Source organism: Tauraco erythrolophus, chromosome 9 (assembly GCF_009769465.1).
Source record: "Tauraco erythrolophus isolate bTauEry1 chromosome 9, bTauEry1.pri, whole genome shotgun sequence".
Lineage (NCBI taxonomy): Eukaryota > Metazoa > Chordata > Aves > Musophagiformes > Musophagidae > Tauraco > Tauraco erythrolophus.
The window spans coordinates 36,550,381-36,577,906 of record NC_141473.1 but is presented as its reverse complement, the minus strand read 5'-3'; the positions used below and the strand labels follow the sequence as shown (position 1 = coordinate 36,577,906).

The 27,526-nt window shown below is 38.8% G+C and overlaps 1 protein-coding gene across 4 annotated transcripts in view; it reads left to right on the top strand.

Moving 5' to 3' along the window:
* Positions 1–27,526, top strand: part of CTNNA3 (catenin alpha 3) — a 520,316-nt gene that overhangs the window by 90,276 nt on the left and 402,514 nt on the right. For all 4 annotated transcript variants that reach the window (XM_086616261.1, XM_086616260.1, XM_086616263.1 and 1 more), the window contains one exon: positions 22,865–23,128. In XM_086616261.1, the coding sequence (XP_086472387.1) occupies positions 22,865–23,128 (264 nt within the window). The remainder of the gene's footprint in view (positions 1–22,864; positions 23,129–27,526) is intronic.

The window sequence follows — 27,526 nt, the reverse complement described above, 5'->3', positions numbered from 1 at the left end:
CTCCTACTACAACATTTCCAGAACCTTTTCTTGCTGTGTTTGGTGTCCCCGGCTAATTCAAGCTCATATTATGTTTTGCCGATATTGATTTTTGTCCTTTATGTGTTTGTGTTGTTCTTTTAAATTTGATTGTAGTAATCTGGCCTAGTTTCTATTTTGGATAGGCTGCCTTCATCCTTCTGAGAAGGTAAAGAAATATTTGAGGATTAATCCATTTAGTCTTTCTCTCTCCATTTCCTGCATTGTGTCTGTGTTTGTCATAGGTCATTCTGTGTTTGTCAAAGTCATCTTTCTCCATGTCCATCCTTTTTATTTTGCTAAAGGAAAAATTAACCAAAGCTGTATCATGACAGAGTAAAATGCATGAGTCAAAAGGCATCCTGCATGCATATGGTGGTGTAACCTAGATGGAGAAAGCAGCAATGGGCTGTAACTTGCAGGCTTTTTGCTCTGATGTGGCAATTACTAGAGGACAATTTGATTGCAGAAGAATCTGAGGTCACTAGTATGAGATGGAAGGCTTGTAATCCTTGAGAATGCAGAGCCTAGACCTGTGACTTGCCTTGATCTGTTGGAGAAAGATGAGTGGCACAGGAATAGGTTTAAAACTGTGCTGTAATTTATTTGGAAGTGAAAAAAATAAGGATATCTGACCTATAAAACTTGTGCTGAAGTGCACTAGCCCTGAAGCATTTCTAGTGGGGTTGGTTTGTGGACATGAAATGGCTCCAAGATGCAACACACTCAGCTTTTTCTTTGTCGAATGGGTAACACGTGGCAGGCATCCACTAGACAATTCTTTCATTGAGAGCTCGGGCTCCTTGTTAGCAACTGTGGAAGAACACCACAGATTACAGTGGAAACAAACAATATTTGGATCCTTTTCTTGAAGGTTGGGTAGTGAGTGGTGCTGGTCTAGTATTTATGTTCTAGCTTTACTGCTCACCAAAAGACTTTTGTTTTTCTTTTTCCATGTAATCTCAATCATTTTACAGCAACCAGCAGTATGAGTTGTATGTCTTTGTATAACCAAGTGTTGGTGTCTCCTGGATGTGCTAACTTCTTTTTTTGAGCTTAGTAGCCTTATTTCTAATGGCACTCTTCCTCTGTGGGCTTGTTTGTTCATTCATACATGTTTATGCTTGGCACTGAAACTGCTACAACAAATGAAATATTTTTCCTGACTGTCCTGAGCAAATACTCTTGATACTTTTTGAATTGTTCAGAAGTTTTCTGAATTAAAATGAAGTTAAAATGAGTTAACTGGAATCCGTTTTTTCAACTTGTTACCCATTGAAGTACTTCTAAGTATGGTGTGTTTTTTTTCCCTTTAATGATTTAAATATTGTGAGTAGTGCTTTGCAACATGACTGTGCATGACTTCCTAATGAAGCAGTAGCATAATGTAGTTTAGTTGCTGTAGCTTATCCATGTGATCTGTAGTGTGATGGTAAACTGCAAATGCAAGAGTATAATATTCTTCAAAACAAATCCACATGATTTAGAGAATTGCAGATGATGGTATACATAGAGAAGTAGTTCTGTACAGCTGTTATTCTCATCACTCTTATCCTCCCTCAACTGAAAGTTTCACTAAGCAACTGCAAGCAAAGAGATTTCAAAAAGGTTTGCATCAGTTAAGAGGGATTTATTGAGTTCTACAGTTGATCTATTTGTACTAGTATATAGCATCATAATCCCGACAAAAAAAAAAAAGATACCTATGTCTGTGAAAACTGGAGATCCTGTGCACTAATGTGGAAAGTGGAAACTATGAGAATTTTATGTTGAATATTTCTGGTTTTTGATATACAAGAGGCTGCCTTGATCTCTTGGTTGTGTGAACTGCACCACATTGTGAGCATAAGGCTCTTGGCTTTCTCATAACTACCATCATGAATTGTCTATTCATGAAAAGCCGAACGCCCTCTATTGATTCCAGAGTGAAAATGTCTGGTTTTTTTTCTTGACAACAGAAAGATGATAAACTCATTACCTGTAGTTTTTCTGCAGGGCAGTCTTGTCTTGTGGTGCTTTATAATGGGCAGTCTTGCTTTGTGGTTTGTAGAAACTATCAATTTGAAGCCTTAGATTCCTTTTAAAAACTAAAACTTTAATCTTTTCTCAAATAAGAGTCTGGCGAATTCTAAGAAATGTATTCCATCTAAGTGATAGAATGATTTTTGTTTTAGGATTTATTACTGACTAGGAAGACTTGATTAGAGTTTTGATTTTTGACATATGCACATACGGTATTTGATGAACTGTTTGGTCCAAGGATTTATTACCAGTATATGAGCCTTCATTTGAAGACCAGAGGTTCGGATCTGAAATTTTTTTCTGGTAATTAGAGATGACATGTAACAGCTGTTCTCTGTCTTACTGGAAGTCATCTCTGTTCATTTATTAGTCTACTAATGCCCACATCATAATTATTTTAAATTAAGCAGAAATTATGCCTCTAGTGCTGTGGAAGTTGGTGATGTCACTCAAGTTTTCAGTTAGATTTATGTAGTCCTTTGCTGAATCAGAACCTGAGTAAGAGAATGACTTCAGTAGAGAGTAGGCGCTAAGTCTTTCATGAATTAGGTCCCCTTGTTACCTTAAAAAAGTTATTTCTGAAAAATGTTCATTGCAGAAGAAGAATGAGTTTTAATGACTTTGGAACAGTTTTTCCCAGTGTTAATGGACAGATAGATAGTTGGAAAATTCTGTGTCTCTCCCTGGAGAGAATCTGCAGAATAAATTATTACTTAACCTAACAATAAACTTTGGGTCAATTATTTGAAAATAAATTGTTCGTCATTTGAAGGTCATGCTGTGGCTGGTACTGTTTCTAGCTTAATGATTAAAAGCTTAGTCATCCTCTTCAATTTCTCCTGGATTGGTGCCTTGTGTGTAGGAACTGAATCTGAGCTTGACAGGGACCAATAGGCCAGTACATTGATCTGTGTATTGATAAGGAGCCTTTTTAAACAGCAAGGTATTAGTAACATTCAGTTTTTGGTTTTGTTCTCTTTAAGAAGCAAAGTGCTACATTCTTGAAGCCATTTTTCTTTGCACGACAAAAAAGTAGCTAAAATTTGTTTTATTGATTTACCTTCTGAAGTTTTCTTTTTTTTTTCTCTTCAGTTTTATAACAGGAAAGAGCAGACCTGTTTTCATTGAGAAGTGAAAGCTTAGGGAAACATGGACTTAGATGGTCATTGTTTCTGTCTGGGTTTTAAAATGCACAGAATCATGAAGTCATAGAAAGGTTTGGGTTGGAAGGGACCTTAAAGATCATCTACTTCCAACCCCTCTGCCATGGGCAGGGACACTTTCCACTAGATCAGGTTGCTCAGAGCCCCGTCCAACCTGGCCTTGAACACCTCCAGGGATGGGGCATCCACAACTTCTCTGGGCAACCTGTTCCAGTGCCTCACCACCCTCAGAGGAAAGAATTTCTTGCTTAGATCTGATTGAAATCTCCCTTCTTTCAGTTTAAAGTCATTGCCCCTTGTCAAAAGTCCCTCTCCAGCTTTCTTGTAGGCCCCCTTTAGGTACTGGAAGGCTGCTAGAACGTCTCCCCGGAGCCTTCTCCAAGCTGAACAACCCCAACTCTCGCAGCTTCTCTTCATAGGAGAGGTGCTTCAGCCCTTGGATCATCTTTGTGGCTTTCCTCTGGACCTGCTCCAACAGGTGCATGTCCTTCTTGTGTTGAAGGTTCCAGAGCTGAACACAGTATTCCAGGTGGGGTCTCATGAGAGCAGAGTAGAGGGGCAGAATCACCTCCCTCGATCTGCTGGCCACTCTTTGGATGCAGCCCAGGATATGGTTGACTTTCTGGGCTGCAAGCGCACATTGCCGGCTCATGTTGAGCTTCTCATCAACCAACACCCCGAAGTCCTTTTCCTCAGGGCTGCTCTCAATCCGTTCTCTGCCCAGCCTGTATTTGTGCTTGGGATTGCCCTGACCCACATGCAGGACCTTGCACTTGGCCTTGTTGAACTTCATGAGGTTCTCATAGGCCTACCTCTCCAGCCTGTCCATGTCCCTCTGGATGGCATCCCTTCCCTCCAGCGTGTGCACCACACCACACAGTGTGGTGTCATCAGCAAACTTGCTGAGGGTGCACTCGATCCCACTGTCCATGTTGCTGACAAAGATGTTAAACAGCACTGGCCCCAATACCAACCCCTGAGGAACACCACTCGTCACTGTTCTCCACTTGGACATTGAACCGTTGACCACAACTCCGAGTGTGACCATCCAACCAATTCCTTTTGCACTGAGGAGTCCATCTATCAAATCCATGTCTCTCCAATTTAGAGACAAGCATGTTGTGTGGGACAGTGTCAAATGCTTTGCGCAAGTCCGGGCGGATGATGTCAGTTGCTCTTCTCTTATCTGCCAACGCTGTAACCCTGTCACAGAAGGCCACCAAATTTGTCAGGCAGGATTTGCCCTTAGTGAAGCCATGTTGGCTGTCACCAGTCACCTCCTTTTTTTTCCACATGCCTTAGCATGGAGGATATGCTCCATGTTCTTGCCAGGCACAGAGACAAGACTGACTGGCCTGTAGTTCCCTGGGTCTTCTTTTTTTCCCTTTTTAAAAATGGAGTTATGTTTCCCCTTTTCCAGTTGATGGAACTTCACTGGACTGCCATGACTTCTCAAATAAGATGGACGGTGGCTTAGCAACTTCATCTGCTGGTTCCCTCAGGACCTGTGGATACGTCTCATCAGGTCCCGTGGACTTCTGCATCTTCAGGTTCCTCAGATGGTCTCGAACCTGATCTTCTCTTACAGTGGGCAGTTCTTCATTATCCCAGTCCCTGCTATTGCCTTCTGTGACTTGGGCAGCGTGGCCAGAGCACTTGCCAATGGAACCTGAGGCAAAAAGGTTCTGTATGGCCCCTTCACTAGACCCCATTTCTCATCAGAGCAGAAATGTGTTCAGTTGTTGGAGGTCACAGCACTTACTGATTCTCCAGCATTCTCTGTGTTAACCTCATTCACGTCCCACTTGTAGCAAGCTGGAGCTCAGTGAGTTTCTGCTTCCCGTGTGATTTTTTTTATCAGAGGGGGACAACAGAAAGGAGCACTTTAGGCAGACTATAAGGCTGCTTTGAGCTGCACCTTTGCAAAGCTTTCCAAAAGCTTCTAATTAGTCCCTGCTGGTTTCACTTAAGTGCTGCGAGGTCATGTTAGAAGGTTTTGCGCGCTGCAGTACTCCTCGGGTACAAGCTTTCAGGGGAAGGCGAGCTTGTAAGGAGAGTTGCCAAATGTACCACGTTATCTAACAACATACATGGCACAGGTCTAGAGCTATCAGAAAGTTTCTGATACAGCAGCTGTTGAATGCAACATAGAAATGCTATACAAAGAATTTTGTTACGATAGAAAAAAAATCATGTTCTTAGATATTAAATGTTTTTTTTCTCGCTTATCTGAGGAGACTGTAATTATCAAAATTGCTTTCCAGTGGGAATTGTTATTATGTGGCTGGATTTTTGGCAGCTTCCTATTCTTACTGTGGCGTTAACAGGCTGAATCAGCAACAGACTTGAACATATTTCACTGGCTTTCACAAACCTGAGTTTTCAAGTTGTTTCCCTGTTTAATACAGTATTCAAAAGAATCTCAAATGTTTTGCATTTGGGACATTTTTCTGTGCTGAAGTGATTGATGAGACTGATTTTAAGTCTAGAAGTTGGCATTCTGTGACTGCTTAACAAGGACAAATTATTTTTGTCAAAGTTAAGAGTGTCTAAAAAGCAGGAAAAATAGTTAATAACAGACGTTCCACAGCTGCTGTGTGGGTGTTGTAAGTTGAGTAAGTATACAGAATGCAGGTGTATGCATTTGCTAAATATCTTCCTTCGGTGTAAGAGTAACAGTTTAACAGAAGAATATTTCCATGCTACGCTTTACTAACAGTGTCCAGTTTGGTCATAGTTCTGTAGAGAGAAGGTGAGATGAAGAATGTTGAAATTATGTTGGAGACTTGGGCAATTTTTAAACAGATTTCTTTAGTTTCAGTGGATGGTTCCGAAAAAAAAAACAACAATCAATGACCCCAAAGCAACAAAAACCTTACCAAAAGAACCTAACATAAAAAGAACCCCCAAACCCAGGAAATATATGGCTTCTTAGACTGAGATAGGAGTGGTTTCTACTGATACTTGATTAGCTTGAAAAACGCTTGAAGTGAAGGATTATTTAGCTTTGGAAGAACATGGTTGCCAAGGTGCTGTGGCACTCCATGTGCAGAACCTTCTTTGCTCTGTATCGCAAGCTGTGGATTGAGTGCACGATACAGCTGGCCTGTTCGGAGCCTCAAAGCAGTCTGTGGGCTTGGAGTAGTCTAGATGGGTTTTGTTCCTGTTTGAGACCGCTATTCTTTTGTTCTCTGTTAGATGACTCCTGTGCCAGGTGCTATTCTTTCCATTCCTGTAATCGTTTAAAGGAGAGAGGTTTCTTTTTTAGTATTACTATTATTGACATACCGAGAATGTCACATACATTTAACAAGCTTTCCTAAGACTGCTGCAGTCCCATACAATTACAAACTCCTCCTGCCTCCTCCTATTCCATTCCTTTCTTCCCTGGCATGATGGTGCTTAAGAGAACAAAAAGCAGAATGTGTGGCTAAAATGACATATCCTTCTGCTGACATGTTTATTTTCTCCTTTTCATGTAGTTTCTCTTATCTATTTGTAGCGTGACCTGTTTCTGTTATCTTGTGTCAGGAGCAAGTGTTGGGTTTATGCAGTGCCTATATGCTGAGGCTCTGATCCCAGATGCTGCTGTGCAGTCCTACAGCAAATTGTTCCAGCAGAGGAATGGAGATCCTTTACCTCTTCTCTTAAAGAGCTGATATTGCAGAATCAGTATATGGTTCACAAATCTAAAATCTGTTGGGGGGGGTGGAACCCATGAAACTCACTTTCGAAGTACACAAACACACAACTGCATCTCGCATTCATGCTGAAAGAAGTTTGTATTAGAAATGTTTTTCTTTTTTCCTGAGCAAGAATAACTTCTCCAATACTGTGTAAAAATTGACTATTATAATAAAATACAAAAGATTTATTCCCTTTCAGAAGGCAGTCATGCTTCTTAGCTTTGAAGATCAGGTCTCTGAAGGATTATACTTCATAAAAATTCTGTTCACTTTTCAGAAATGATGTTCTAATAATAATCTAAAAAGTAAATTCATTAGATAGTCATTGAGTGTGATTTATCATTTTAACAGTGGGGTATTGTCTTGTAAAAAAAGTTTTAATGCTGCAATAATATATCACAAGAATAATCTAGAAGAAAGGAAACATTTCAGAAAGGTGATTTTCATGTTAAATAAACTTTCCAAAACAAAAGAACTCTACTGCAACTTTTACATAAATGTAATTCACAGTCCCGAAATGATAAGATATTATGTTGATTGTAGAGTGACTTAGGGTGAATGCAGAGAGAATATAACTTACTGCGTTCTAGTCTCAGCAACCCAGGAAATTACACCACTCATCCAGAATTATGAATGAAAAGCATTCTGGATACTTGTGTATCTTCAAATTTGTGAGTGTGCTGCAAACTAAAGACTGATACTGTCATGAGATGAAAATAATTACATTAGTTGGGCAATACTTTGCTACTGTCAATGAAAGAAATGCCTAAGCCAATTTTCTAAAAAACAGATCCAGAAATATAAAAGACGACTCTGTTGTTGTTTGTTATGGTATTTCATTCACAATTTTTTTGCAAAGACTCATATAGTGGTTTCCCTTGGCTAGAGGGGATCTTGGACCAAATCTGTGTTTAGTCAAATTGTAAGTAACAATGGAAAATTATTGACTCATGAGTAACGTAGTATTCATCTCAGGAGTGACTGGTAGCAAGAAGTATACAGTGGCATGCAGTCCTAATGCTTAAGTATTCAACACTTGCTGAGCACAGCAAACTAAGCTTCTGCATGAAATATGGAAAACGTCATTTTTTAGATGCTACCTGTGTCGAGAGGTTTCTGCTTGATAAATTATTTGTTCGTGTCAAGTACAGTGCTGCTCAGAATGACTTACGTGGCCTCATTTTGCTAATGAGGCCTTAAGGAAATGAAATCTCAAATACAAGGTTATGTCTATGGGAGTAGTTTCAGTGATGGTTGCTGAACCTCTTTTCCCATCTGCCATATGTTATTTCCTTCCTTGACAGACAGCTGGAGAGTCTGTTGCAGAGAAAACCAGGGGACAGAGAAACAGGTTTCTCTGTGTTCTGTGGCACTGGGGATGTTGGAATCCATCTTTCCCCTTTTATCAGGAGGGCCTGCTGTGTTTACCTGTCAAATCATGTGCCCTGAGAAGGTCTTAGGTCTCACAAGACGCATAACACTGAGGCCTGAAGGCCGTGTGTACTTGTCTGCTATATCTGCATTTCCTTCTGCTTGTTGTCTTTGCTGCTTTGCTTAATTTAGCATTCATGCTTATAAACTTATTTTTCTTCCACGTTTTCTTCCTCCTTATCCACTTATCTACCTGTCTTTCTTCCTTTTTTCTCCCTCATTTTTGCTTCCTCTAACATATGTCAGAGCCTATATCCCAATGACAGTCTCTCTCATTCTTAAGAGCATGGAGGGAGTATGTGGGGATTGGAGGAAATCACTTATTAATATATTGACTGGTCGTAATTGGTGAACTTCTGTGTGATATGTAGCCATATTATTGTGGAGTCTTTTCTCAGTAGAGGCTGGGAGAAGGTAGGCTTCTGCATGCAAGTCTTGCTCATGGCAGTAGCAGTGAGCAGCCAAGGGGCTGTCTCTGCAGGAAGCTGACAGAGCAGACCAAAATGCTGGCCAGTTTTGGGGGGAGAAAAGTATGTGGCAAGCATCAGGTAATATATAGGTAGTATGTCTTCTGATGATGAACAGGCTTCGGTGAGATACAGATAGAAAGAATAAAAGAACCTACAGATAGCAAACCATCAGACTTCCAAAGGCTAACGTGGCAATTACAGATAATTGCTTTAATTCTGTAGAGTTTTGCTTTTATTTTGTGAGAAGTAGCAAGCTATGCACTGAGTGACTAACTGCAAAAATAGTACGTGATTACTTCAATACGATGTCTTATAATTGGTATGGAGGGAAAAACTTACTTGCTTAAAGAATAGTTTTTAAAACCAATTTTGATAAAACTACTTTTCACATTGAGTTTGTGACATAGGCTTAAAGTTAAAAAGTGTTTTCAGTGTGGCAAAACAAATAAAGAAGAGATGGAGATAACTATCTTTCTGCTCCTTTACCTCGTCTACCCTAGTACCCTTACATGATGTCTTCTTTCTCAGAGCAGTCTCTCAGGACAATGAATTCTGAGTTTTCTTCTCTCTGAAAAGTGCTCTAACCACTATACTGTAGAATGTTTTGTACTGGGTCTTTATTGTTGCAACTGCAATGTTATGTGATATTAAGGGAAGCAAATTCTAAATTGGTTCTTCAGAGTATGGAAATACTATATTTTCTCAAGAAAATACTCCTCAGACTATATTAACATGGGGAGAATGCTTTCCTTAGCCTTGAAGTTGAAAGTGCCTGAACCTATCTTTTCTGTAAAGAAAGCAGCAAATAAGAAAACACAAAACAACCCCTCCAGATATCTGATGTGATCAATTTTAGCTCAACCTATTCATTCATCAAAAATACAAACAGCTGAAAGCAGGTTTTTTTATAGTGGAAAACTTTACAGAAGCTAATGCAAAGTAAGCCTTTTTTTTTTTTTTTCCACACTTGGACTAGTTTGTGATTTATTTTTTCTTCTTTAAGTTGAAGTTTTACATGGAGGGCAGAGAAATCTACTAAAATATTTCTTCCTTCCTGTCCGTCAGAGTTGTGGAATATGGGATAGCTAGCCTTTCACCATGGTGAGTTATGTATATCCTGAATAGTAGGAGCTTTCTACACCAAAGATGCAGTACCTTGAGAGTACTTTGAGGTTAGTGATTCACGTAGATGTGGTTTTGAATCTTCCATAACAATAAACCTGCTGTCCCTTACCCCGATGGGGACCATTCAGGCAGGGCTTGGTTGTTACGTAATTCCCTGAAAAGGAAGATTCCTGACTTTCCATAAAGCTACAGAATATTTACTTTCAGCCCTCGAATAAAGCAAACTAGTATCTTGTTTTAGCTGAAAGGCACCTCTAGATATCTAGTCCAATGTTTTGCTCAAAGCAGGGCTAAGTTCTAGGTTAGATCAGGTTGCTCAGGTCCTCTCTGGTTGACTTCTTGAGTATTTTTAAGGATGAAAATTTCATAGCCTCCCTAGGCCCCTTGTTGCAGTGCATCACCCTGCTTGTGGTGAACTTTTTTCCTTCCTGTAAGTCCTGATGACAATTTGCTTTCCTGCGGTTTGTTTTACGTCTCGCTCTTTAGCTGTGGATCTCTGAGAAGAGTCTGGCTCCGTCTTCTCTATAGCATCCCTCTTTGTAATGAAAGGCTATAAATGGGATCCCTCGCTTTGTCCAACCTTGTCTTTTCAAGCCTGAGTAAACCTAGTTCCTGCAGCCTCATGCTATGTGCTCCAGCACAGCTAACAATCCCAGCTGCCTTCCACTGAGCTCTTGAAAACTTGAAAAACTTGAAAGCTTGTGATTTATTTTTGAGGAAGCATAAAATATACCTGTCTTTCTAAAATTTTCTGAACTATCTGCACAGAATCACGTCATAAGTTTTGGTTTTGTTTATTTATTATGACCAAGGGAAGCAGAGAAATATTGATTTTATTTTTAACCTCTTCTATTTTATTTCTGAAATAAAATGTGGGGGTTTTTTGCCTAGATTTTTGCCATGAACACTTGAAGTATTGACTGAAGACTGTATAATTTATTTTACGATTTGTAAGAGTCAGGTCTTTAACTAATACTAATGAGGCTTCTTTTGATTCAACAGGGGAAAGAATGACTTATTTAGAAACACTGAAGTCTGAGTAATGTAAATATTTCTCAACCAAGAAGGCTGTCCTTGGCTCCCTAAATCGTTCGAGATCCTTACAGCATTGTAGTTTCTAACTAGAAATGCTTCTGATGAGGATATTTTCTTTAACAGTGACCTTTCTTCAATGGAAAAACTGACCTCATGATCATTTGTGCAAAACCACTAGAGTCATAGAAATAAGCGTATTCTATTAAGGCTTATTATGCTGAGGTGTTTATAAGAAAAATAATAAGTTGCTCCAAAGCAAGAATTTGATAATACAGAGAATAACTGTACTTGAACAAAACCTTTGAACTCAAAAACTTCTGAAGTGGTCTGATGAGATGAATCTCTGTATGCTATAATTCATCAGTGTTCTTCCACACTGCTGATACTATCATTAAAAAAAAACCCACAAAGAAACTGAAAAAGAAAACCAAACCCAACAAATTCTGTTAATTTTTAGCCATTTACAGAAACTTTCCACTTCTAATGAAAAGATTGAGTTAGTAAGGAAAAATTACTAATATAAGGAAAGGTACCTATAGATTTCTCTCTCTTAAATGAGTCAAAAAATTAGGGAAGTCAGCATATGAATGGGTGAAGGACATTTGGAAAAACTGCTGCGTGAAGCTGGAAGTTCTTCACCTTTTCCTCTCTTCCAGGGAAAGACCATTGTCACAGTTATAGAACTTGTATAAGCGATTTTGCTCTGTCCTGAGGTAGGGAGATGGTGATAACAAGGTGAAGCAGATTTGTTTGTTTCTGATGATCACTGTCATCAGCTGTGGGTTTATATTTTGTTCTTTAGGAGATACAGTGCAACTCTGCAACTAATATATTGAAGGACAATTTGACGGAGGTAAAAATTTCAGTGTTTCACACAGAGTCCATAGGGTCTTCATCAAACTTTCCCTGATGAACTTTAAACTGTGACTACTTTCCACTGCCTTTTCCTGTATTAATGAGAATCATTGTGTTTTGGATGATATTTCTACTGAACACTGCTGTCTTAGAGCCTGTGGTATCCCTGGTGTTACAGCTAAGAATTGTGTTCAACCCACTGAATCTAACAGCTAGTGTCATAGGAGATAATGCTTACAAACAAGCTTGCTGGGTTTCTTTTGTAGTATTATGTGCCTGATATGGAGATAAAGCAGAATTCTGACTAGTTTGAAGGGCTTTTATATGACTGAGCTTCTTAGAGAGCATGCAGTTTAGAAAAATGGAAATTATGTATTGGAACTTTCTGATTTTCTGCAACAAAAATCATAATGAAATGTCGTGTTTCAGATCAGTTTACCTCAGTTGGAGTTTTTCGTGAGACTTGAACACCTTATTTCTTACATATTTAGAGATCAAGAAAACTGCATTTGCCAACCTTATCAGTATCTAAGGAATGCAGCACGGGGTTAGCTGTCACTTGCTATGAGACCAGGAAGACATTGCCTCCTACTGAGTCATTTCCACTATGAAAGTTGGAAGCTGATGTATGGATTAAGAAGGGGATTTGAACTCCTTTTGGCAGACAGTAGTCTCTTAAGGCAATAGACATACTAGGCAATGCAGTTCTGTACTGATCTCATTCTCAAATGAACTATGTATAATGCCTTCTACAAAACAAAATAATTTTAGTTCTGTGGATTTTGAAATTACTTGTGTTAATACAGATGTTGGTACAGATTTTTTTTTTTAAATAAATATAACTTAAAATATTTGTTGTCTGAAAAAATTTAGTATTTCAGAAGTTTTCGCTGTTTTCTGAATTAAAACGACAAGCTGGTAAGTCACACTTCTTTGTTAGTGAAAAATTTAGATCTTGTTCATCACTTAAAAAATCTATTGCTTGGTGTTCACATATAAGCAATCATGTATAACTGTTGAATGGACCTGTGACTTTGGGACCCAAAGTTTTGGATTTCTTCCATAAAATTCATGGTATTCTACAGTTTTTAGGCATCGGTTACAGGGTATACCATTTTTATAGCTACTATTTTATCCTGTATATTTTTCTAGTATAGGAAGTCATACTCTTGGGCTGTTCACACTATGCTGTGAAGGTGATGCAAGATTCTCTCAAGCACAAGGAAGAACAGGAATGTGTGATGTGGTGGCTGTCAGTACTGTTGGTAGGGATGCATCTTGAGAAAAATCTAGCTGTTTAAACCTTTGCCCCTGACGTTTGCTTCTTGTGGATTTATATGGCACGAATCATCTCTTGTATAGGATGAATCATCTGTTGTATAGGATGAATCATCTGATCAGTACTATACTTGTCTGATTTTCTTGAAGCATATTCCATGCCAACCATAACATGCTAAAAATTAGCTTTTTACATGTTACATTTATTTTATAGAACTTTTTTGGTGTTTATGCTTTTTGAATTTTGTTTAACACTGGTAAGAATTAAATGGTGTTCTGCATTGAAGTGCCATCAGGGAAGATGAATAGAAGTTCTAATCTAAATAGAATCTATATAAGGGTAATTTCTAATTTTTATAGGAATGTTAAAACGGAGAAATCAAGTTCTGTATTTGCAGCATTTCTTGACAGGTACTGATGCTGTAAATTATACAACTGTTCTTCCTCTATATGGATTTTGTAGTACTCACAGCGATTTATAGGTCCAGAGTGCAGCTGCTGGAAGTCATTTATTCTCAGTTGTGTATTAAATCTATCATATACAAATGCATTAACATTCAGTACAGAGCTCAAGGGCTTATGGCTTTTTCTTTCTTGCTCTGAGTTGCTGTCCTGTAGATGTTTGCAAGGTATGCAGAAAACAACGTTAAAAAACTAAAACTGATACACAAGAAAAAAAAAAAGGAAACCATGTTGTCTGTGATAAATACTTGAAACCAGCTCATTTTGCAGTCTGAGCTGAACAGCAAAAACAAAACCTACTGTTAATGTTTCTGAAATTGATAATGCTAATAAGCTTGTTTTGATGGATTAGCACTTCACTTCCATTTAGTGGAGTGGCACTCTTTACACGTGTCAATTGTTCTTGTCTTCATGTTACGGAAACTTAGTATTCCCCGCAGTGTTTGAATGTGTGCACTGAAGAGAGTGTGTGAGGCTATGTCATTAATTTACTTATCCAGCTTGTTTTAGTTTTGGAATTTTATTTAATTAGAAAAAAAGAAACTAGCTTGTTTTAAATATTTTGGAAGTATTTATAATGAATGTTTTAAAATAGTTAAACTGTAACTGGGGTTTGACAGAAGAATAGGGGCAAGGGCCATGAATATATGTTGAGTATGTAATCTGTAAGAAAATAGCAGTTGGAACAGGCTGCCTGATATGAGTTGTGTGCCTGTTTATTGTTGATGATTTCACATCTTTCATATTGAGATATTAAATCTAGGAAAATTGAACTGTGCTCTGTTCAAGACTGGGAGAAACTTGTACCTAGGGAACTTGAACTGATTTGTTGGAGGGAGATGCTGAACTCTTGTGGCAGATGAAACACATTTAGACATAATTATACGTATTAAAAGAAGGCTAAACCAGAACAGGCTAAGTGTGAAAGATCTATCTGTTTGTTATCTGTTAAACTGTACATCAGTGAAAATGCTAGTGGACCATGTATAACATGATCTTCCACTACTAATAGTTGTACTGAAGTCGTTTCTAAGTAGCCTAATACCACTAAGGCAGAGAATGAAACAAGTTTTCAATCTAATAAATATCCCCAAATTCCTTCTAATTTGAAAATCTCAAAAAAGAAGCAAGTAAAAAATAGCCACATGTGCTTTTATGGGAATTTAATAAAATCGCAGGAATAAGTAATTGTGGATAAATGTCATTCTGTCACTTTTTTCAATGAGTCATCTTCCATTGAAAAAATTCCAGCCCAAAACATTTTCTGAAAGCTCTAACAGCGGTATTCTTTGCATTGTACTATATATGAATGTTGGTACTTTGTTTTCCATACCTTGGAAATAACTATAGTATGAAAGATCTTGTATTGAGTGTGTTTTGATGTGTTCTTGATGTGTTTACTTTGATTTTTTGTATGAATGTTTAGAGAGTAGTTTTAAGCTGTCATTCCTCACAGATGCCGGTTTTCAGGTGTCTTTACTCCTGTGAAATGAGTTAGGTCCTGCTTTGGCACATCTTCTGATCTTCCTACTTCTTCTGAAAGCTCCATGTTGTGCATTGTTCACCTTGTATTACTTTACTTACTTATATGCACAAATTCCTTATCTATTGAAAACTGTGATAGGTTGCTTTAATATTAAGCTTTAAATTACAAATTATCTTGGCTGCCAGAAATATGTGTCAATCTCTGAGCTTTTTTCTCTCAAGAGTGGACATTAACCAGCATATTAGCTGAAAGTGTAAGATGGAATTTTAAACAGCGTAGGTCGAACTAACACTAATACAACACGCTTCTGAAGCAAGTGATTGCACCTACCTGCTCTTTAGCTTTCTGGAAAGAGATCTCCAAGTCACATTAAGAACCAAGCACTGAAAGCAAAGCAAGTTTAGACAGCAAAAGAAAATTATGCCATGAAAATGCTGGACTTCTGAAAACTTTATAATGTATTTGTCAGGAGCATAATGAGAAGATAATTTCTTAGGTAGAAATGTTAACAAAGAAAAAAATTGCTGCTTTACTGATTTTTTTTTTTTTTTTTTTTTTCTTTACAAAGGACTGCTGCTTTACTCATTAAATTGCATAATTGGACTGCTGCTGCCCTACTTTTGGGTACTTCTACACTAGTATCCTATTTTCAGGTGCTTGGAATCAAGTGCTGTTGGTATATCACTGACTCCTCATCCGTTATTTCATCATCTTAATCTGCCTTACACTTTTTCACTCTCACTCTTTCGTGTTGTATCTCCCCTGTTTTCTGTTTTCCTCTATTCTGCTATATGTCCTCCTCTCTTTGCCCTTGCTTCCTCCCCTTCAAATCTTCATCAGTTATCTTCTCCTCTTCAGGATGTGATAAGGCCTTCTGGAGGTTCCTGACTTCAGAGCCTTCTCCCTGACGAATGTTTCCCGCTCTATTTCCAAGCAAGCTCGTTGATGACAAATATGACCATAACTGGACTAGGAGAAAACCTTTGTGAGCTAATCTATGAAGTGGTATATGTTTGCAGAAAAAGGATTGCTGAACTTAAAGAAAAATTCTTACAGGGAAAAATTGCTTTGCTACCTTTCAAAGACAGCCACTTCATCTAAGAGACTGATAGTTAACAGAGAAGGGTATTAAAGGGTGGGGATCAAATCCTGAAATAACAGATAGAGAAGTGACAGCAAGGTGTGGCTGTGTCATGTGTTAACTGGGCTAGAAGTTGCTGAAGCATATGAGACACAGAATGTTGTGTAGTACTTGCAATCTGATGCAACAAAGACATAAAAAGAAACTGTATTTTCCCTAGCTGAACAGCCAGTTCCTGAAAAACATCAGTAAATTAAAGAAGCTGGGATATTAACCAGTCATGGGCAGTATTTGATACTTTGTGTAAGATAGCTTTGCTAGTCTGTGGTATTATCTATCAGTTTGAGTATGATTAATAGTAAATAGGTACAGATGCAGAGAGGAAGTTGCAAGGCTTTGTTTCTAGTGGGAACCTCAGTCCTGTAAATCTGTTTTCTACTTGCACTAAGTTGACTGAAAGTTATGGCTTTATGAAGACAGCAGAGTGTCTTCTTAGAGGCAGAGAGTATTACTTAAGGCCTAGTCTTATGATAACATTGACATGGATTTGTACTGTAACACTTCACATTTTGTGTATTCATGCATAAGGCTGATGCAAACAAATTCTGCCTACAGTTTCATAGAATCATAGAATGGCTTGGGTTGGAAGAGACCTTCAAGATCATCTAGTTCCAACCCCCCTGCCATGGGCAAGGACACCTTCCACTACATCAGGTTGCCCAAAGCCCTATCCAACCTGGCCTTGAACACTTCCAGGGATGGGGCAGCCACAACTTCTCTGGGCAACCTGTTCCAGTGCCTCACCAGCCTCAGAGTGAAAAATTTCTTCCTTACATCTAATCTAAATCTGCCCTCTTTCAGTTTAAAGCCATTGCCCCTTGTCCTGTTACTACATGTCCTTGTCAAAAGTCCCTCTCCAGCTTTCTTGTAGGTCCCCTTTAGGTACTAGAAGGCTGCTAGAAGTTATCCCTGGTGCCTTTTCTTCTCCAGGCTGAAAAACTTCCCCAACTCTCTCTTTACAGCCATACAGAGTATAAATATTTTGTGTGTGTGTGTATATATATGATGTATATATACACTGTAGTATAGTTTAGCACCAGACACTAAGAACTACTGATGACTTCTGAAGTCAGGAAAAATAAATCTAGAGGCCAGTTCAGACTTTTTTAGTAGAAAGTTATCTTGAAATTCCTGACAATCAAACACATACTGTGTTGCAGCTTTATGAAGAGGTTCCTATTTTTGTCTCCAGATTTAATCAATCTATAAGATAGATCTTTTGAAATGGTTTACTTCTATGGTGCCTGTAAACACTGTGGGTTTGGGGATTGTCAGTGTTTCAGCATTGTCTATCGGAGAAGAGAAATGAGAAAGGAAATATTTTTGTATTTCTAGAGTTTAACTGTTAATTTATGTCATCTACCTGTTTGGACTGGAGTCATCTCTGGAAACTTATGTATTTAAAAAAAAAAGCAAAATACGAACAAACTGGCTTTGGACATGCATACTTTCTCTATGAAGGAGCAGATGGGATATTTTTAGGAAGAGCTTCCAGTGAGTTTCCGTTTCTGTGACACTGGAAGATTTAATCATCTGCTTTCTAGAGTACTTAAACCTAACAGTGACTGGTGAAGGCAGCAGCAGGATTTTGATTCAATCAGTGAGAAATGCACAAGGTGTGTTTAAACAAATTCCTTCGATTCAGTGCTGTTACTGGCATACCTTCTCAGTGGTGGTTAACTTGCTGTGAATGCAGGAGAGGTGACCTTTCATGGTCAGTGTAGTACTGCTCTGTGACCTAGCGATGCTTCGTTTGTGCTAACAATGCCATTATCCTGACTCCGGTGTTTTTCCCAATGTACGTTTGTGTCTCTCTTCTGTATGGTCACTTGTGTAGGTAGTCAGTTCAGGCGTATAGTTAAAAGCCTGATGTGGAGGAAAGGGGCCATTAGATCACGCTGTTCCGCTTCTATAAACTCGGTGTTTTGTGGCATTTGCAGGGTCAGCTTTATGACAGAGCTTGTAAGAGGTGATCCTTGCTGATGGTAAATGCTCATCTGTTCAGAAGGTGTTGTGGGGCTGTGGTGCGGGCTGGCCGCTCTCTGTGGCAGCCTCACCAGCCGGGGCCCTGAGCCGCTGCCCTGCGTCAGGGTGAGCCAGATGTGCCCAGCGGTGGTAACGGTTCAACCAAGAGTCCAGGTCATCAGGGAAGTTCTCACCACCTCACCTGGTGGTGAGGCAGGGCCGAGGGCAAGCTGAGAAGTCAGCCCATGGATCAGACGGAAGGTCAGGCCTGGTGAGGGTGACCAGGTGAGAGACAGCCCAGTGGTTGCTCAGAAGCACCATGGTGGCAGGGCGGGACTGAGCTCGGGAGGTCAGGCCCTGGGCTGAGGTGGGGATCGGGGTGCCATGGTCTGGGAGGGGGCAGCTGTGACTGAGCTGGAGACTGGCACTTCTAGGACACAGCTCAGACAGGGACTGAAGGTCCTGAGTGAGCTGAGTTGGGGCTGCAGGGCCCGAGGGCGAGGGGCGGGTGGAGCCCCTTGGAAGCATCTTGGAAGAACTGAGACAGCTGAAGAGCAATGTGGCAGTCGGTATCAACCCCAGATCTTTTCCCTTTCTTGTCTGTGAGATATTTTCCTTCCACTGAATGAGACTACACAGTACTTAGGAAGTATTTAAACTGGAGCCGTACCCAGGTAAACAGTGCATGAGTGCACTCAGAAGAGTTTGAGCTTTGTTATTGTCTCTGATTCACCAAAAGTGTGCAATTTGGTGGTCACTTTTAACTGAAAGCTGAACACTAAAGCCCAAGTTTAAGCTGTGATAAAAAGTAATGCTTTTGTCCCCCAGCCCTATAGCAATATGAAATTGTGGGGGGTTGTATGTCTGTGTTTTTCCTGAATGTGGGACTCATTTCAGTGACATCTGTCTCTGCAACGAGTGAGCCAGGGGACTGCAGTGCACTTTATTTGAAGCTGCCTTTGTGAACCTCACATTGACTGCAGCCGGTGCAAAGTATGGCAGCGTGATTTATACCCACAGTGATGCCAGGATCCCAGGAGTTGTGCTGATACGAATACTCAGTGAACAAGAGCTGGCTTCCTGGTGTATTGTGCTGTCAAACCTTAAATGTATTAAGTGTGATAAAGAACAGTTCAGGGTTTTTTTCCTTTTTTTTTCCCTTTCTTCTTGTTGAAGTAGTGCAACCAAAGCTTAACTGTGAAGGCAGTTAGTTTTCAAGTTTTCCATTCAAAGTCTTCTAGTCCATTGACCATGTTTGACTGGAACAATCCACAGCTGGGAATCTGTGACTATCCATTCACTTTCTGTTCTTATCAGGGACAATCAGGTATGAGGAAAACGTAATAGTGTATCTCAAGGGATGGGGATAGCAGCCTGGAGAAGTATGCTCTACTGGGCCTCTTAGATTGGCAGTGGTTGGAGACAGGATTATCTTTGACCTAAAATGGTCTCATATGACATATCTAGAGCTCAGTTGCTGATTTTGTATGGAAGAATACATCCCAGACCAGTGGAAATAGTCCACTAGTCTAAAAAGAAGTTGGAATAAGAGGAAAATGGTAAGCTGTGAAGAAAAAGAAAAATAGGCTAAAGCTCAGTAATGTAGCTGCATGAACTACGGATGATCAGATATTATGGTATGAAGAGAGTAGTAGTAAGAACAGGTTTGGAGAATTTCTTCTCTGTAGTTCTATTTGTCTCATGCCTCTGTGCAGGTGGAAGAAGATCCATCTATACTTACAACAATCTCTGAGTAACAAAAAATATGATCATAATACGTGTTCTCCTGTTCCTTTTGTTCTGGTACCATGTTTTACAGTTATTTCAATCCTATATGGACATAGCTTTCCCTGTATGATTCTTTTGCACACTTGAGTAACATGTTGTCTTGTTGCATTCTGTGCCAAAGTTGATGGAGTATATTTGAACAAGGGTCAGTATGTACAGAGTACCTGCTTGGGTCCAACTTTCAGTGCAGCCAGATATGACACACTGGATGCTCAGACCTTTAGAAGTCTGTGGTCTTGGTTTGGAAACTTGTCTAAAAGTGTGCAAGTCGTTCAAATTTAGCATAGTGACCATCAACTTGTTTAGAACTGTGGTGGTTTGGTAGCTCATAGGAGAGTGATAACACTCTGCTTGTAGTTCTCGAGTGATATGTTGTATCAGAATAACTTAGAAGAAATTGTTTTCTTTCTCAGAGTTGCTTTCTTGTGTTTCCAAGTGGTGTATTCTCTTTGACAAGTGTAAAAGCAATCAGACAGCTTCTGTATTTTTCTCTCGGGTGGAAAAAGTTTATGGACTGTGGGTTAACAATCTGTTTGTAGATACTAACTTCTGTCTTCAGAGAACTAGTTACATTATTCTGATAATCCACATCTGCAAATATTTGCTAGAGAAATTACTCAATTTTAGGGTTTTTTGGCCTATTTGCGCAGAAGAGCAGACTAAGATTATCAACTGTCTTTTCCTGGTCACGTGAAAAATCTTGAGGAATTAATTCTTCATCAAAATGGAAAAGAACAATGGCCCTACAGCTTCTTTTGGGGGTGTCCAAGGCTCACAACTGAACAACAAAGTAGTGATGGATTTCATGGGTCAAAGCATTATTTTTTTTAAAATGTTCTTGAACAAAAATGAGGCTCTGTATGGGTGAATTTAACAATACGGTGACTCTGAAACTCTACACAATATTGCGTGAAACAAAACATTCTGTGTTTTAAAAACATTAACACATTGAATTTTTTTGGACTGTTTTCCGGAGGTGTTTCTGGATGCCGTATTATTGACTTACTGTTCCTGTCTTTGTGCTACTGGCTTGCCAGTTTTAGATTTCTTATGAACCCCTCGTTCCTGGGTATATAGTACTATTTTAGAGGGGAAAAGTCAGTCGGAAGGACTTTTGAGTTTGATTGCTTGCATATGATGCAGCAAAGTAAGAAATGGTTAAGAATAGAACCCAGCTAGACTGAAGTGTTGTATTGACTTACTATTGTATCTTTAGGTCTGTAGCTTCCTTGCAGCCCATTTATTTGTAGAAAATGTAGATTCACTAATTAGAACGAGAGTCTGTGTTTAAAAATAAATAACACTTCTTGCTGAGGGTGCACCGGATAAATTGTAGATGCTTTACCAAAGTTCGAGGTGAAGTAAGATGAGCACACTGAGCAATGAAGTCATTCCTTGACAGTGGTAATTCATTTATATAGTGGTTTATTGAAAATGTAAAAATATGTTAAGTATTAATATGCCCAAGAAAATAACTCAGTTTTCTAATTCAGATGATCTGCTTCTGTTTAAGGTTCCACCTCCTCCCTCTCCCTCCCTACCCCCACCCCCCCGCAGTTTGTGGTGGGTTTTTTGATTGGTTGGTTGGTTGTTTTTTACTGTATCCCTGAGATTTCCAGGTTAGCCTGAGGAAGTAAGATGCAATCCTATGTCCAATGCATATCTTGCACTAAATGATGTTTTAAAAGCATGGGACTGGTTTATTTAATATTGAATGCTCTTTTCTTCAGCCATAAATGTATAAACTTTCTACAGTGAGAAGAGGATACTGTGATGCTTTTGTAAATAATGCATGTAGAGCCTGATACAATCCAAAGGAAATTAATTAGAAAGACTTCAGCTTGCTTTAGAGCAGGCTGCAAGCAGCTTTGTATGCGTTTTGTTGTTAGTTCTTCCGTGTGCCTCTTCGCATCGTTTGAAGCTGGTGCCACAGGCTTTTATTGTTCCGATGTGCTATTTTCCCTTCCGTTTTTAGTTTTCCCTGAATTTAATGATCTCCTTCCCCCAAGCCATTTTGCAAATATCTACTAGGATTTTTTTCAAAGGGAGAAGGTGTGGAAGGAGAGTGGGGAGAATGTCCAGAGTAAAATAGGATGTGACAGGAGATTCCTTACAATCCTGATGTTGATTGTATGCTTGCACCAAAGTCCATAACTTTCAGTTGTCCACATAACAGCTCCTGAGCTTGATTCCTAGAAACAGTTAAATCTGACTTGGTAGCTCTGTTGAGCTGTGTGTTCCTTGTCTGGGCTGGCAGGAGGCAGTAGGGTTTTGAGAAGATCTGGGTGAAGGAGGAGGGAATGAGGTGAGTGTGGTAAGATCCCTGAGTGCTTTAAGTGTGTACATAGCAGGGAGAGAGGAGAAAGGGGCAGTGGCACTTCACAGAGATGGCTTCTCACAAGCACCTTTTTGATTTCTGAACCTTCCATGTTTCCCATTTCCCAAGACTACAGGATTCTCATCCCTGACTTGCTGTTCCTTTCTGCAATGTGCTCTGGACGTATGCTGGTGGGGCAGGGGAGCAAACACAGGAATTTATTTAGATGCAACAATCACAGAATTCCTTGCTTCATCCTATCTACACCTCTGTCCTTCTCTGTTGCTTATGATGAAAGACATGTCTGAGAGGAAAGACAGCTAATTTCCAGGCCAGTTTTCTCATAGGAAAACTGCTTAAAAAGAAGCAAAATGTCGACAGTTCATGGTGCTGATTATAAGACACAATAAAAATTGGTATTGTTTTACACAGACTTTGTTCATTTCTTGTGAGATAAAAATGATTATATTGTAAGTATTGTTGTAGCCCATTTTCACAATTTTAGATGAATTTAACTCAATATTCCCTTGAACGGAGTAGAGAGAGAAAAAAAAATGTGTATACATTACTTGTCAGTTTTGAAGTGCTTTTGGAAATAAACAGCATGTTCTTTTGCTGACAGGATTTGAAATCTAACAATCAGAGAGATGAAATTGCTGCAGCACGTGCGTCCCTGAAGGAAAATTCCTCTCTCCTACATTCAATATGTTCAGCTTGTTTGGAACATTCAGATGTTGCATCCCTTACAGCCAGCAAGGATTCAATTTGCAATGAAATACAGAATGCTCTCAATGTAATTTCTAATGCTTCCCAAGGAGTTGGAAATAAAATGGGACAACCTACATCTCACGCAGCTACTCTTGGAAGTGCACTTGATGAGCTTGAGGTATGTAAACACTTAAAGCTATGAGACTGCAACATTTTTTGAAAAATGGTTTGTTTCATTTAAAAAACTCCCAAACTATTGCTATCATAACTAAAGGCATTAGAAACTGATGCTCTGCTTAGTCCTAGTCTAAAAAGTGTCACTCTAAATTATTTCATGGGAAGGGATCACTTCCTTCAAGAGAGTCGGGAATTAAGTCTTCACATATGTTCAGTATTTGTCTGCCTTCAACCGGCAGGCAAGAATTAGTTCCAAGTACGTCACTGATGGGGGAGACAGACACATCATTGGATAAGCAGGCAGAACCTGTGAGTTGGGTTTACAAATAACAGAGATTATCAGCTGATGATGATCACTGCTCCCTTGACTGCATTTGAACTAGTACAGCGCAAGTTGGAGTCCTTTACTCCAAAACTTGCTATTGGGATCTTTATGTAATTTATTTAACTGAGGTATATGAAGTAATCTAATAATGTTTTCTGCTTGTCATTAAATAAAGTAACATAACCAATATGTTTTCACAAATTCTGCATTTCTATCTCCATTATTTAACCAAATACTTTGAGAAAATAAGTATTGTCTCTGCTCCTGACCTGATCCTAACCTTTTGTGTGGAGCTTTCCCTTTTTCTCATGCTGCTCTGGCTCTTGCCAGTGTTATTTTCCATTACCCTGCCAAAAATAGTAAAAGAGCTCCTGTAGATGAGATTACAGACCATGCTTCCCATCTGGTGTAGGCCCAGATCAACAAAAGGAATGTAAGTTTCTAGACACATTTGCAAATACGGGTCTTTTTGGTTGTAAATTCTCAGACTTGTCAGATCTCAGCCTTGGAACAGCAATAGTGTGGATACATTTTCAGGAGAATTGATATTACGACTGATGGTAATAGATTTTGTCTAAAATGTTCAATGAAAGGTTAGAGAAATAAATTGAAATCCATATATGACACAAATCTTGTAGTGGCAGTTTATTGATTGAAACAGACCTTTCATTCGTGCTCAAAGTTGAATCTGACAGGTTTGTTCCCCCCGAAAGGAACAGGCTACAATTGCAAACTACGTGTCATTCTTCCTTGCTTCTCACACCAGATTCTAAAATTACAGTTTCTAATCTATTTTCTTAACAAATTGAAGAAAATAGAAGCATTTGAGAGTAATAGTTGATTTGTTACAATGAAACTCTGAATGGAAAATTATATACTTTAAATGAAAGCTATTATTTACCTGTTTTACTTACACATTTTTTAAACAAAAATTGGCCAAAGGATTGTATCTTCTGACCATAGGTGAATTCATCTTGACTGTGTGTGAGTGGTACCCTTGTAATGATTTTTTTTTTTTTTAAATGTAATTAAATTTATTATTGTTTTACAATTTAAGAATTGTGATAATAACAAAATGGAAAAACTACTCTTTTGAATTGAATTTGGTTTTATTCGGAAACATAAGAATATAGAAGTCTGACTGTTGTAAAAAACCACTTGTTTATGGAGTTTTAAATACAGTCTTCCCTGGGTAGCACAAATGGGAATTGAAGCTGTGTGAGTTAGATAAAGCACAATTTATAGAGCATTTAACTTCTTAAAATGATTTTATGAATTAGATGGTCACACTTTTCTTTCTTTACAGGAAGTTCTATTGCCCAGCAATAACCTGAAATAACCTTTGCTCTATCTTCCTGTTGCAAATACAGTGCCATGAAATAGATAGTAGTAAATAGTCTGTTGGGAACATACCTCATTAAATGTTTATAGTGTGGAAATGTATCACGGAGCTTACCCAACAATCTAGTATCTAGATGTTTTGCAATGTCATTCTTCCTTTGCCAGTACTGGCAATGTGAAAGTTATTACAGATTTATAGGTGAGGAAACCGCCAGTAAAATTAGAGCAGCTAACTCTTAAATCAGTAGATTCTCAAGAATTGCTTTTAAAGGCTCCATATAACTACCATATCATTCATAAATAAACACAAAATTGCATCATTACAAATGTAATTGCATATTAAGATCCGTGTTAAAAGAGCGTGTAGGTGCAGGTTATCTAATGCCTTTCACTGGTCTTGCATCTTCTGAATGTAAAGAGGTTTCTCACAAAATGATACAGGTCTTGCATGCCTGACTGTCAGCATGTTCATCTGATATGTGGTCCTTTAATGACTGTGGCTGTCTAGCAGAGCAATTACATACGAGATGTAATCTGTTCAAAATGTCAGGAAACATAACCAGGTTTGTCAATACCCATGATCCCTCTGTTTCATGGATCAGAAGACCGATGAGGACGAAAACAGTGATCTAATAATTCTGTTTTAAATGCTTGCTTATGTTTAAGAACTCGGGTAACTAACCACTGTTTAACCCTCTTAAAACTGCAAAACTGCTCGTTGCGTATCTGGTGCCTTCTGACTGGTTGGAAATTGAATCGTCTTTTCTGTGTTCATGTACTGGTCATAAATATTTGATAAAATTGCTTGAAGAATGTAATCTGTGGGCAGAATCTTAATTCATATTTTCCTGGTTATTATTGCCGAGTTATTTTTTTTTTAGAGCTGAGCTGTAGTAGCTTTTTTGCCACTGTTTTTTGTCCATCTTTGCATGAACTTTCTACAAACTCTCTCCTAAAGGAAGACATTGCTACTCCTGTTTCATCTGAGATGAAATGGCTAATTGGCTGTAGCCTTCAAATGTGTCTTAGTCTTCCACAATCCATGAAGCTGTTTCTATCTGTAGTAATAAATATTTTACTTGGCAGGCGTGTTTTATGTTTTGGTGGACATTGTACGCTTTGTACTGGTGTTGAGGGTGCTTACTTGAGATACAGGAGCATAACAGTGAAGTTGCTACTCCAGTGAGTAGTGACCAAGTGGCCCAACTCCTGAAGAGGTCAGGTACCACAGAACACTTTGATATTAAGAACTGTAATGGGAATGTGGAAGATAGAGTTTCAAACCTCCAACACAAATAAACCTGTCTTCCACGTCAGAAATGAGTGTCCTGACCTCTGGATACTGGCTGTCTTAGAATGCCTTCTCTTGTCATTCTTAGAAGATCATCGTGGACGAGTCATGCATAAGATTAGTTTGAAATTATCTATTTAGTGTAAGTCAATTATGTATTTTTTTAAAGGTAAATATTAAAACCTTAATGACTACTTTTATACAGTTTTCCAAATCTGTATTAATACACTAGTTATTAAAGTCAAAGCTTTTTAATTTTTAATTTTGGTGTGTCTTTGGATATAGCCAAAGTAATGAAAATATAGGTAATGCAGTCATTAAACACTTGTTATGCAGCAAAACACAGTTCCTACTGCTGAGAACCATTCTGATTCTGCTTTTAAAGTTATGCATCCTTATTTAGCGAGGTGACAGCTGAGAGGGGTTAATTTCCCCTGCATTTCAGAGTCCTTAATGGTGCCTCCTACCACTTATTTACAATTTCCTGTTCTGCATGTCTCTTAATTTCCTGAAATGCATCTTGTGTTTGAGACAGGTAGTAACTTAGCTTGCCTTCCAGGTAAATTGAGTGCAGTTTTCCTTTGCATTCAGCTATAATCTCACTATTGTAAGGAAGCTCAGCAAAGAGAAGAAATGAGGAAAAAATGGATGCCCTTACTAATGCTTTTAATGTTTCTCTAAGTTATCCCTGTGAACTAGTGGTATCTTACTGCCTTCACCCTTCCAGAAAAGCGACTTTAGGTATATTTCCTTCCTTCTGTGGAAACAGCTGTTATGGAAAAGGACACAGGAGTCTTAATGTTCTAATTGCACTAGGAAGGCTTCTGATGACAACATGAAGGTCTGGATTACTCTCAGGCCTGGCTCTAGGCATTGGCAATGTAGAATTTGCCTTCAAAAGCAAAATGCCTTCCTATGCTGTTGCCTGGGAGAGTCAGTCTGACTCCAGCCACTGCCAGCAACAGGTCAGGGTATGTGGAGATATTTCAGAGTAGAAGAGCAAGCCATCTTCATTCTATCCATGCCTTCTTTCTATTCTTTGGATTTTAGCCTTCATGGCAGGGTCTGCCAGGCCCTGGCAAAATTTCAGCTTTTCTTTTGTTTATCTCGGGGAAGGCAAAAGTTGGATTTTTTTTTTTTTTGTAACTACCAGGTAGTTATTAACTGGCTCCAACTTTACTTCTGCAAAAGAGGATGAAAGCAGTGGACTGCCTGTTTCCTTTGCTCTGTCTTTGCTAGCGGGAAAATTATGGTTCCATCCCAGTTTGGCTCTGGTTCCAAAATTGCATGTGAGATTAATGTTTTCATGATCAACATCTTTTTTCTATCTTTCAGTTAGGTAGTAATTAAGAGATACAAATAGGGTTAATATGCTGTTTTTATGGATTTACAAATTGCTGTGTTTTTCATCTTCAAAATATTTAAGCTCTTTCCCACTTGCA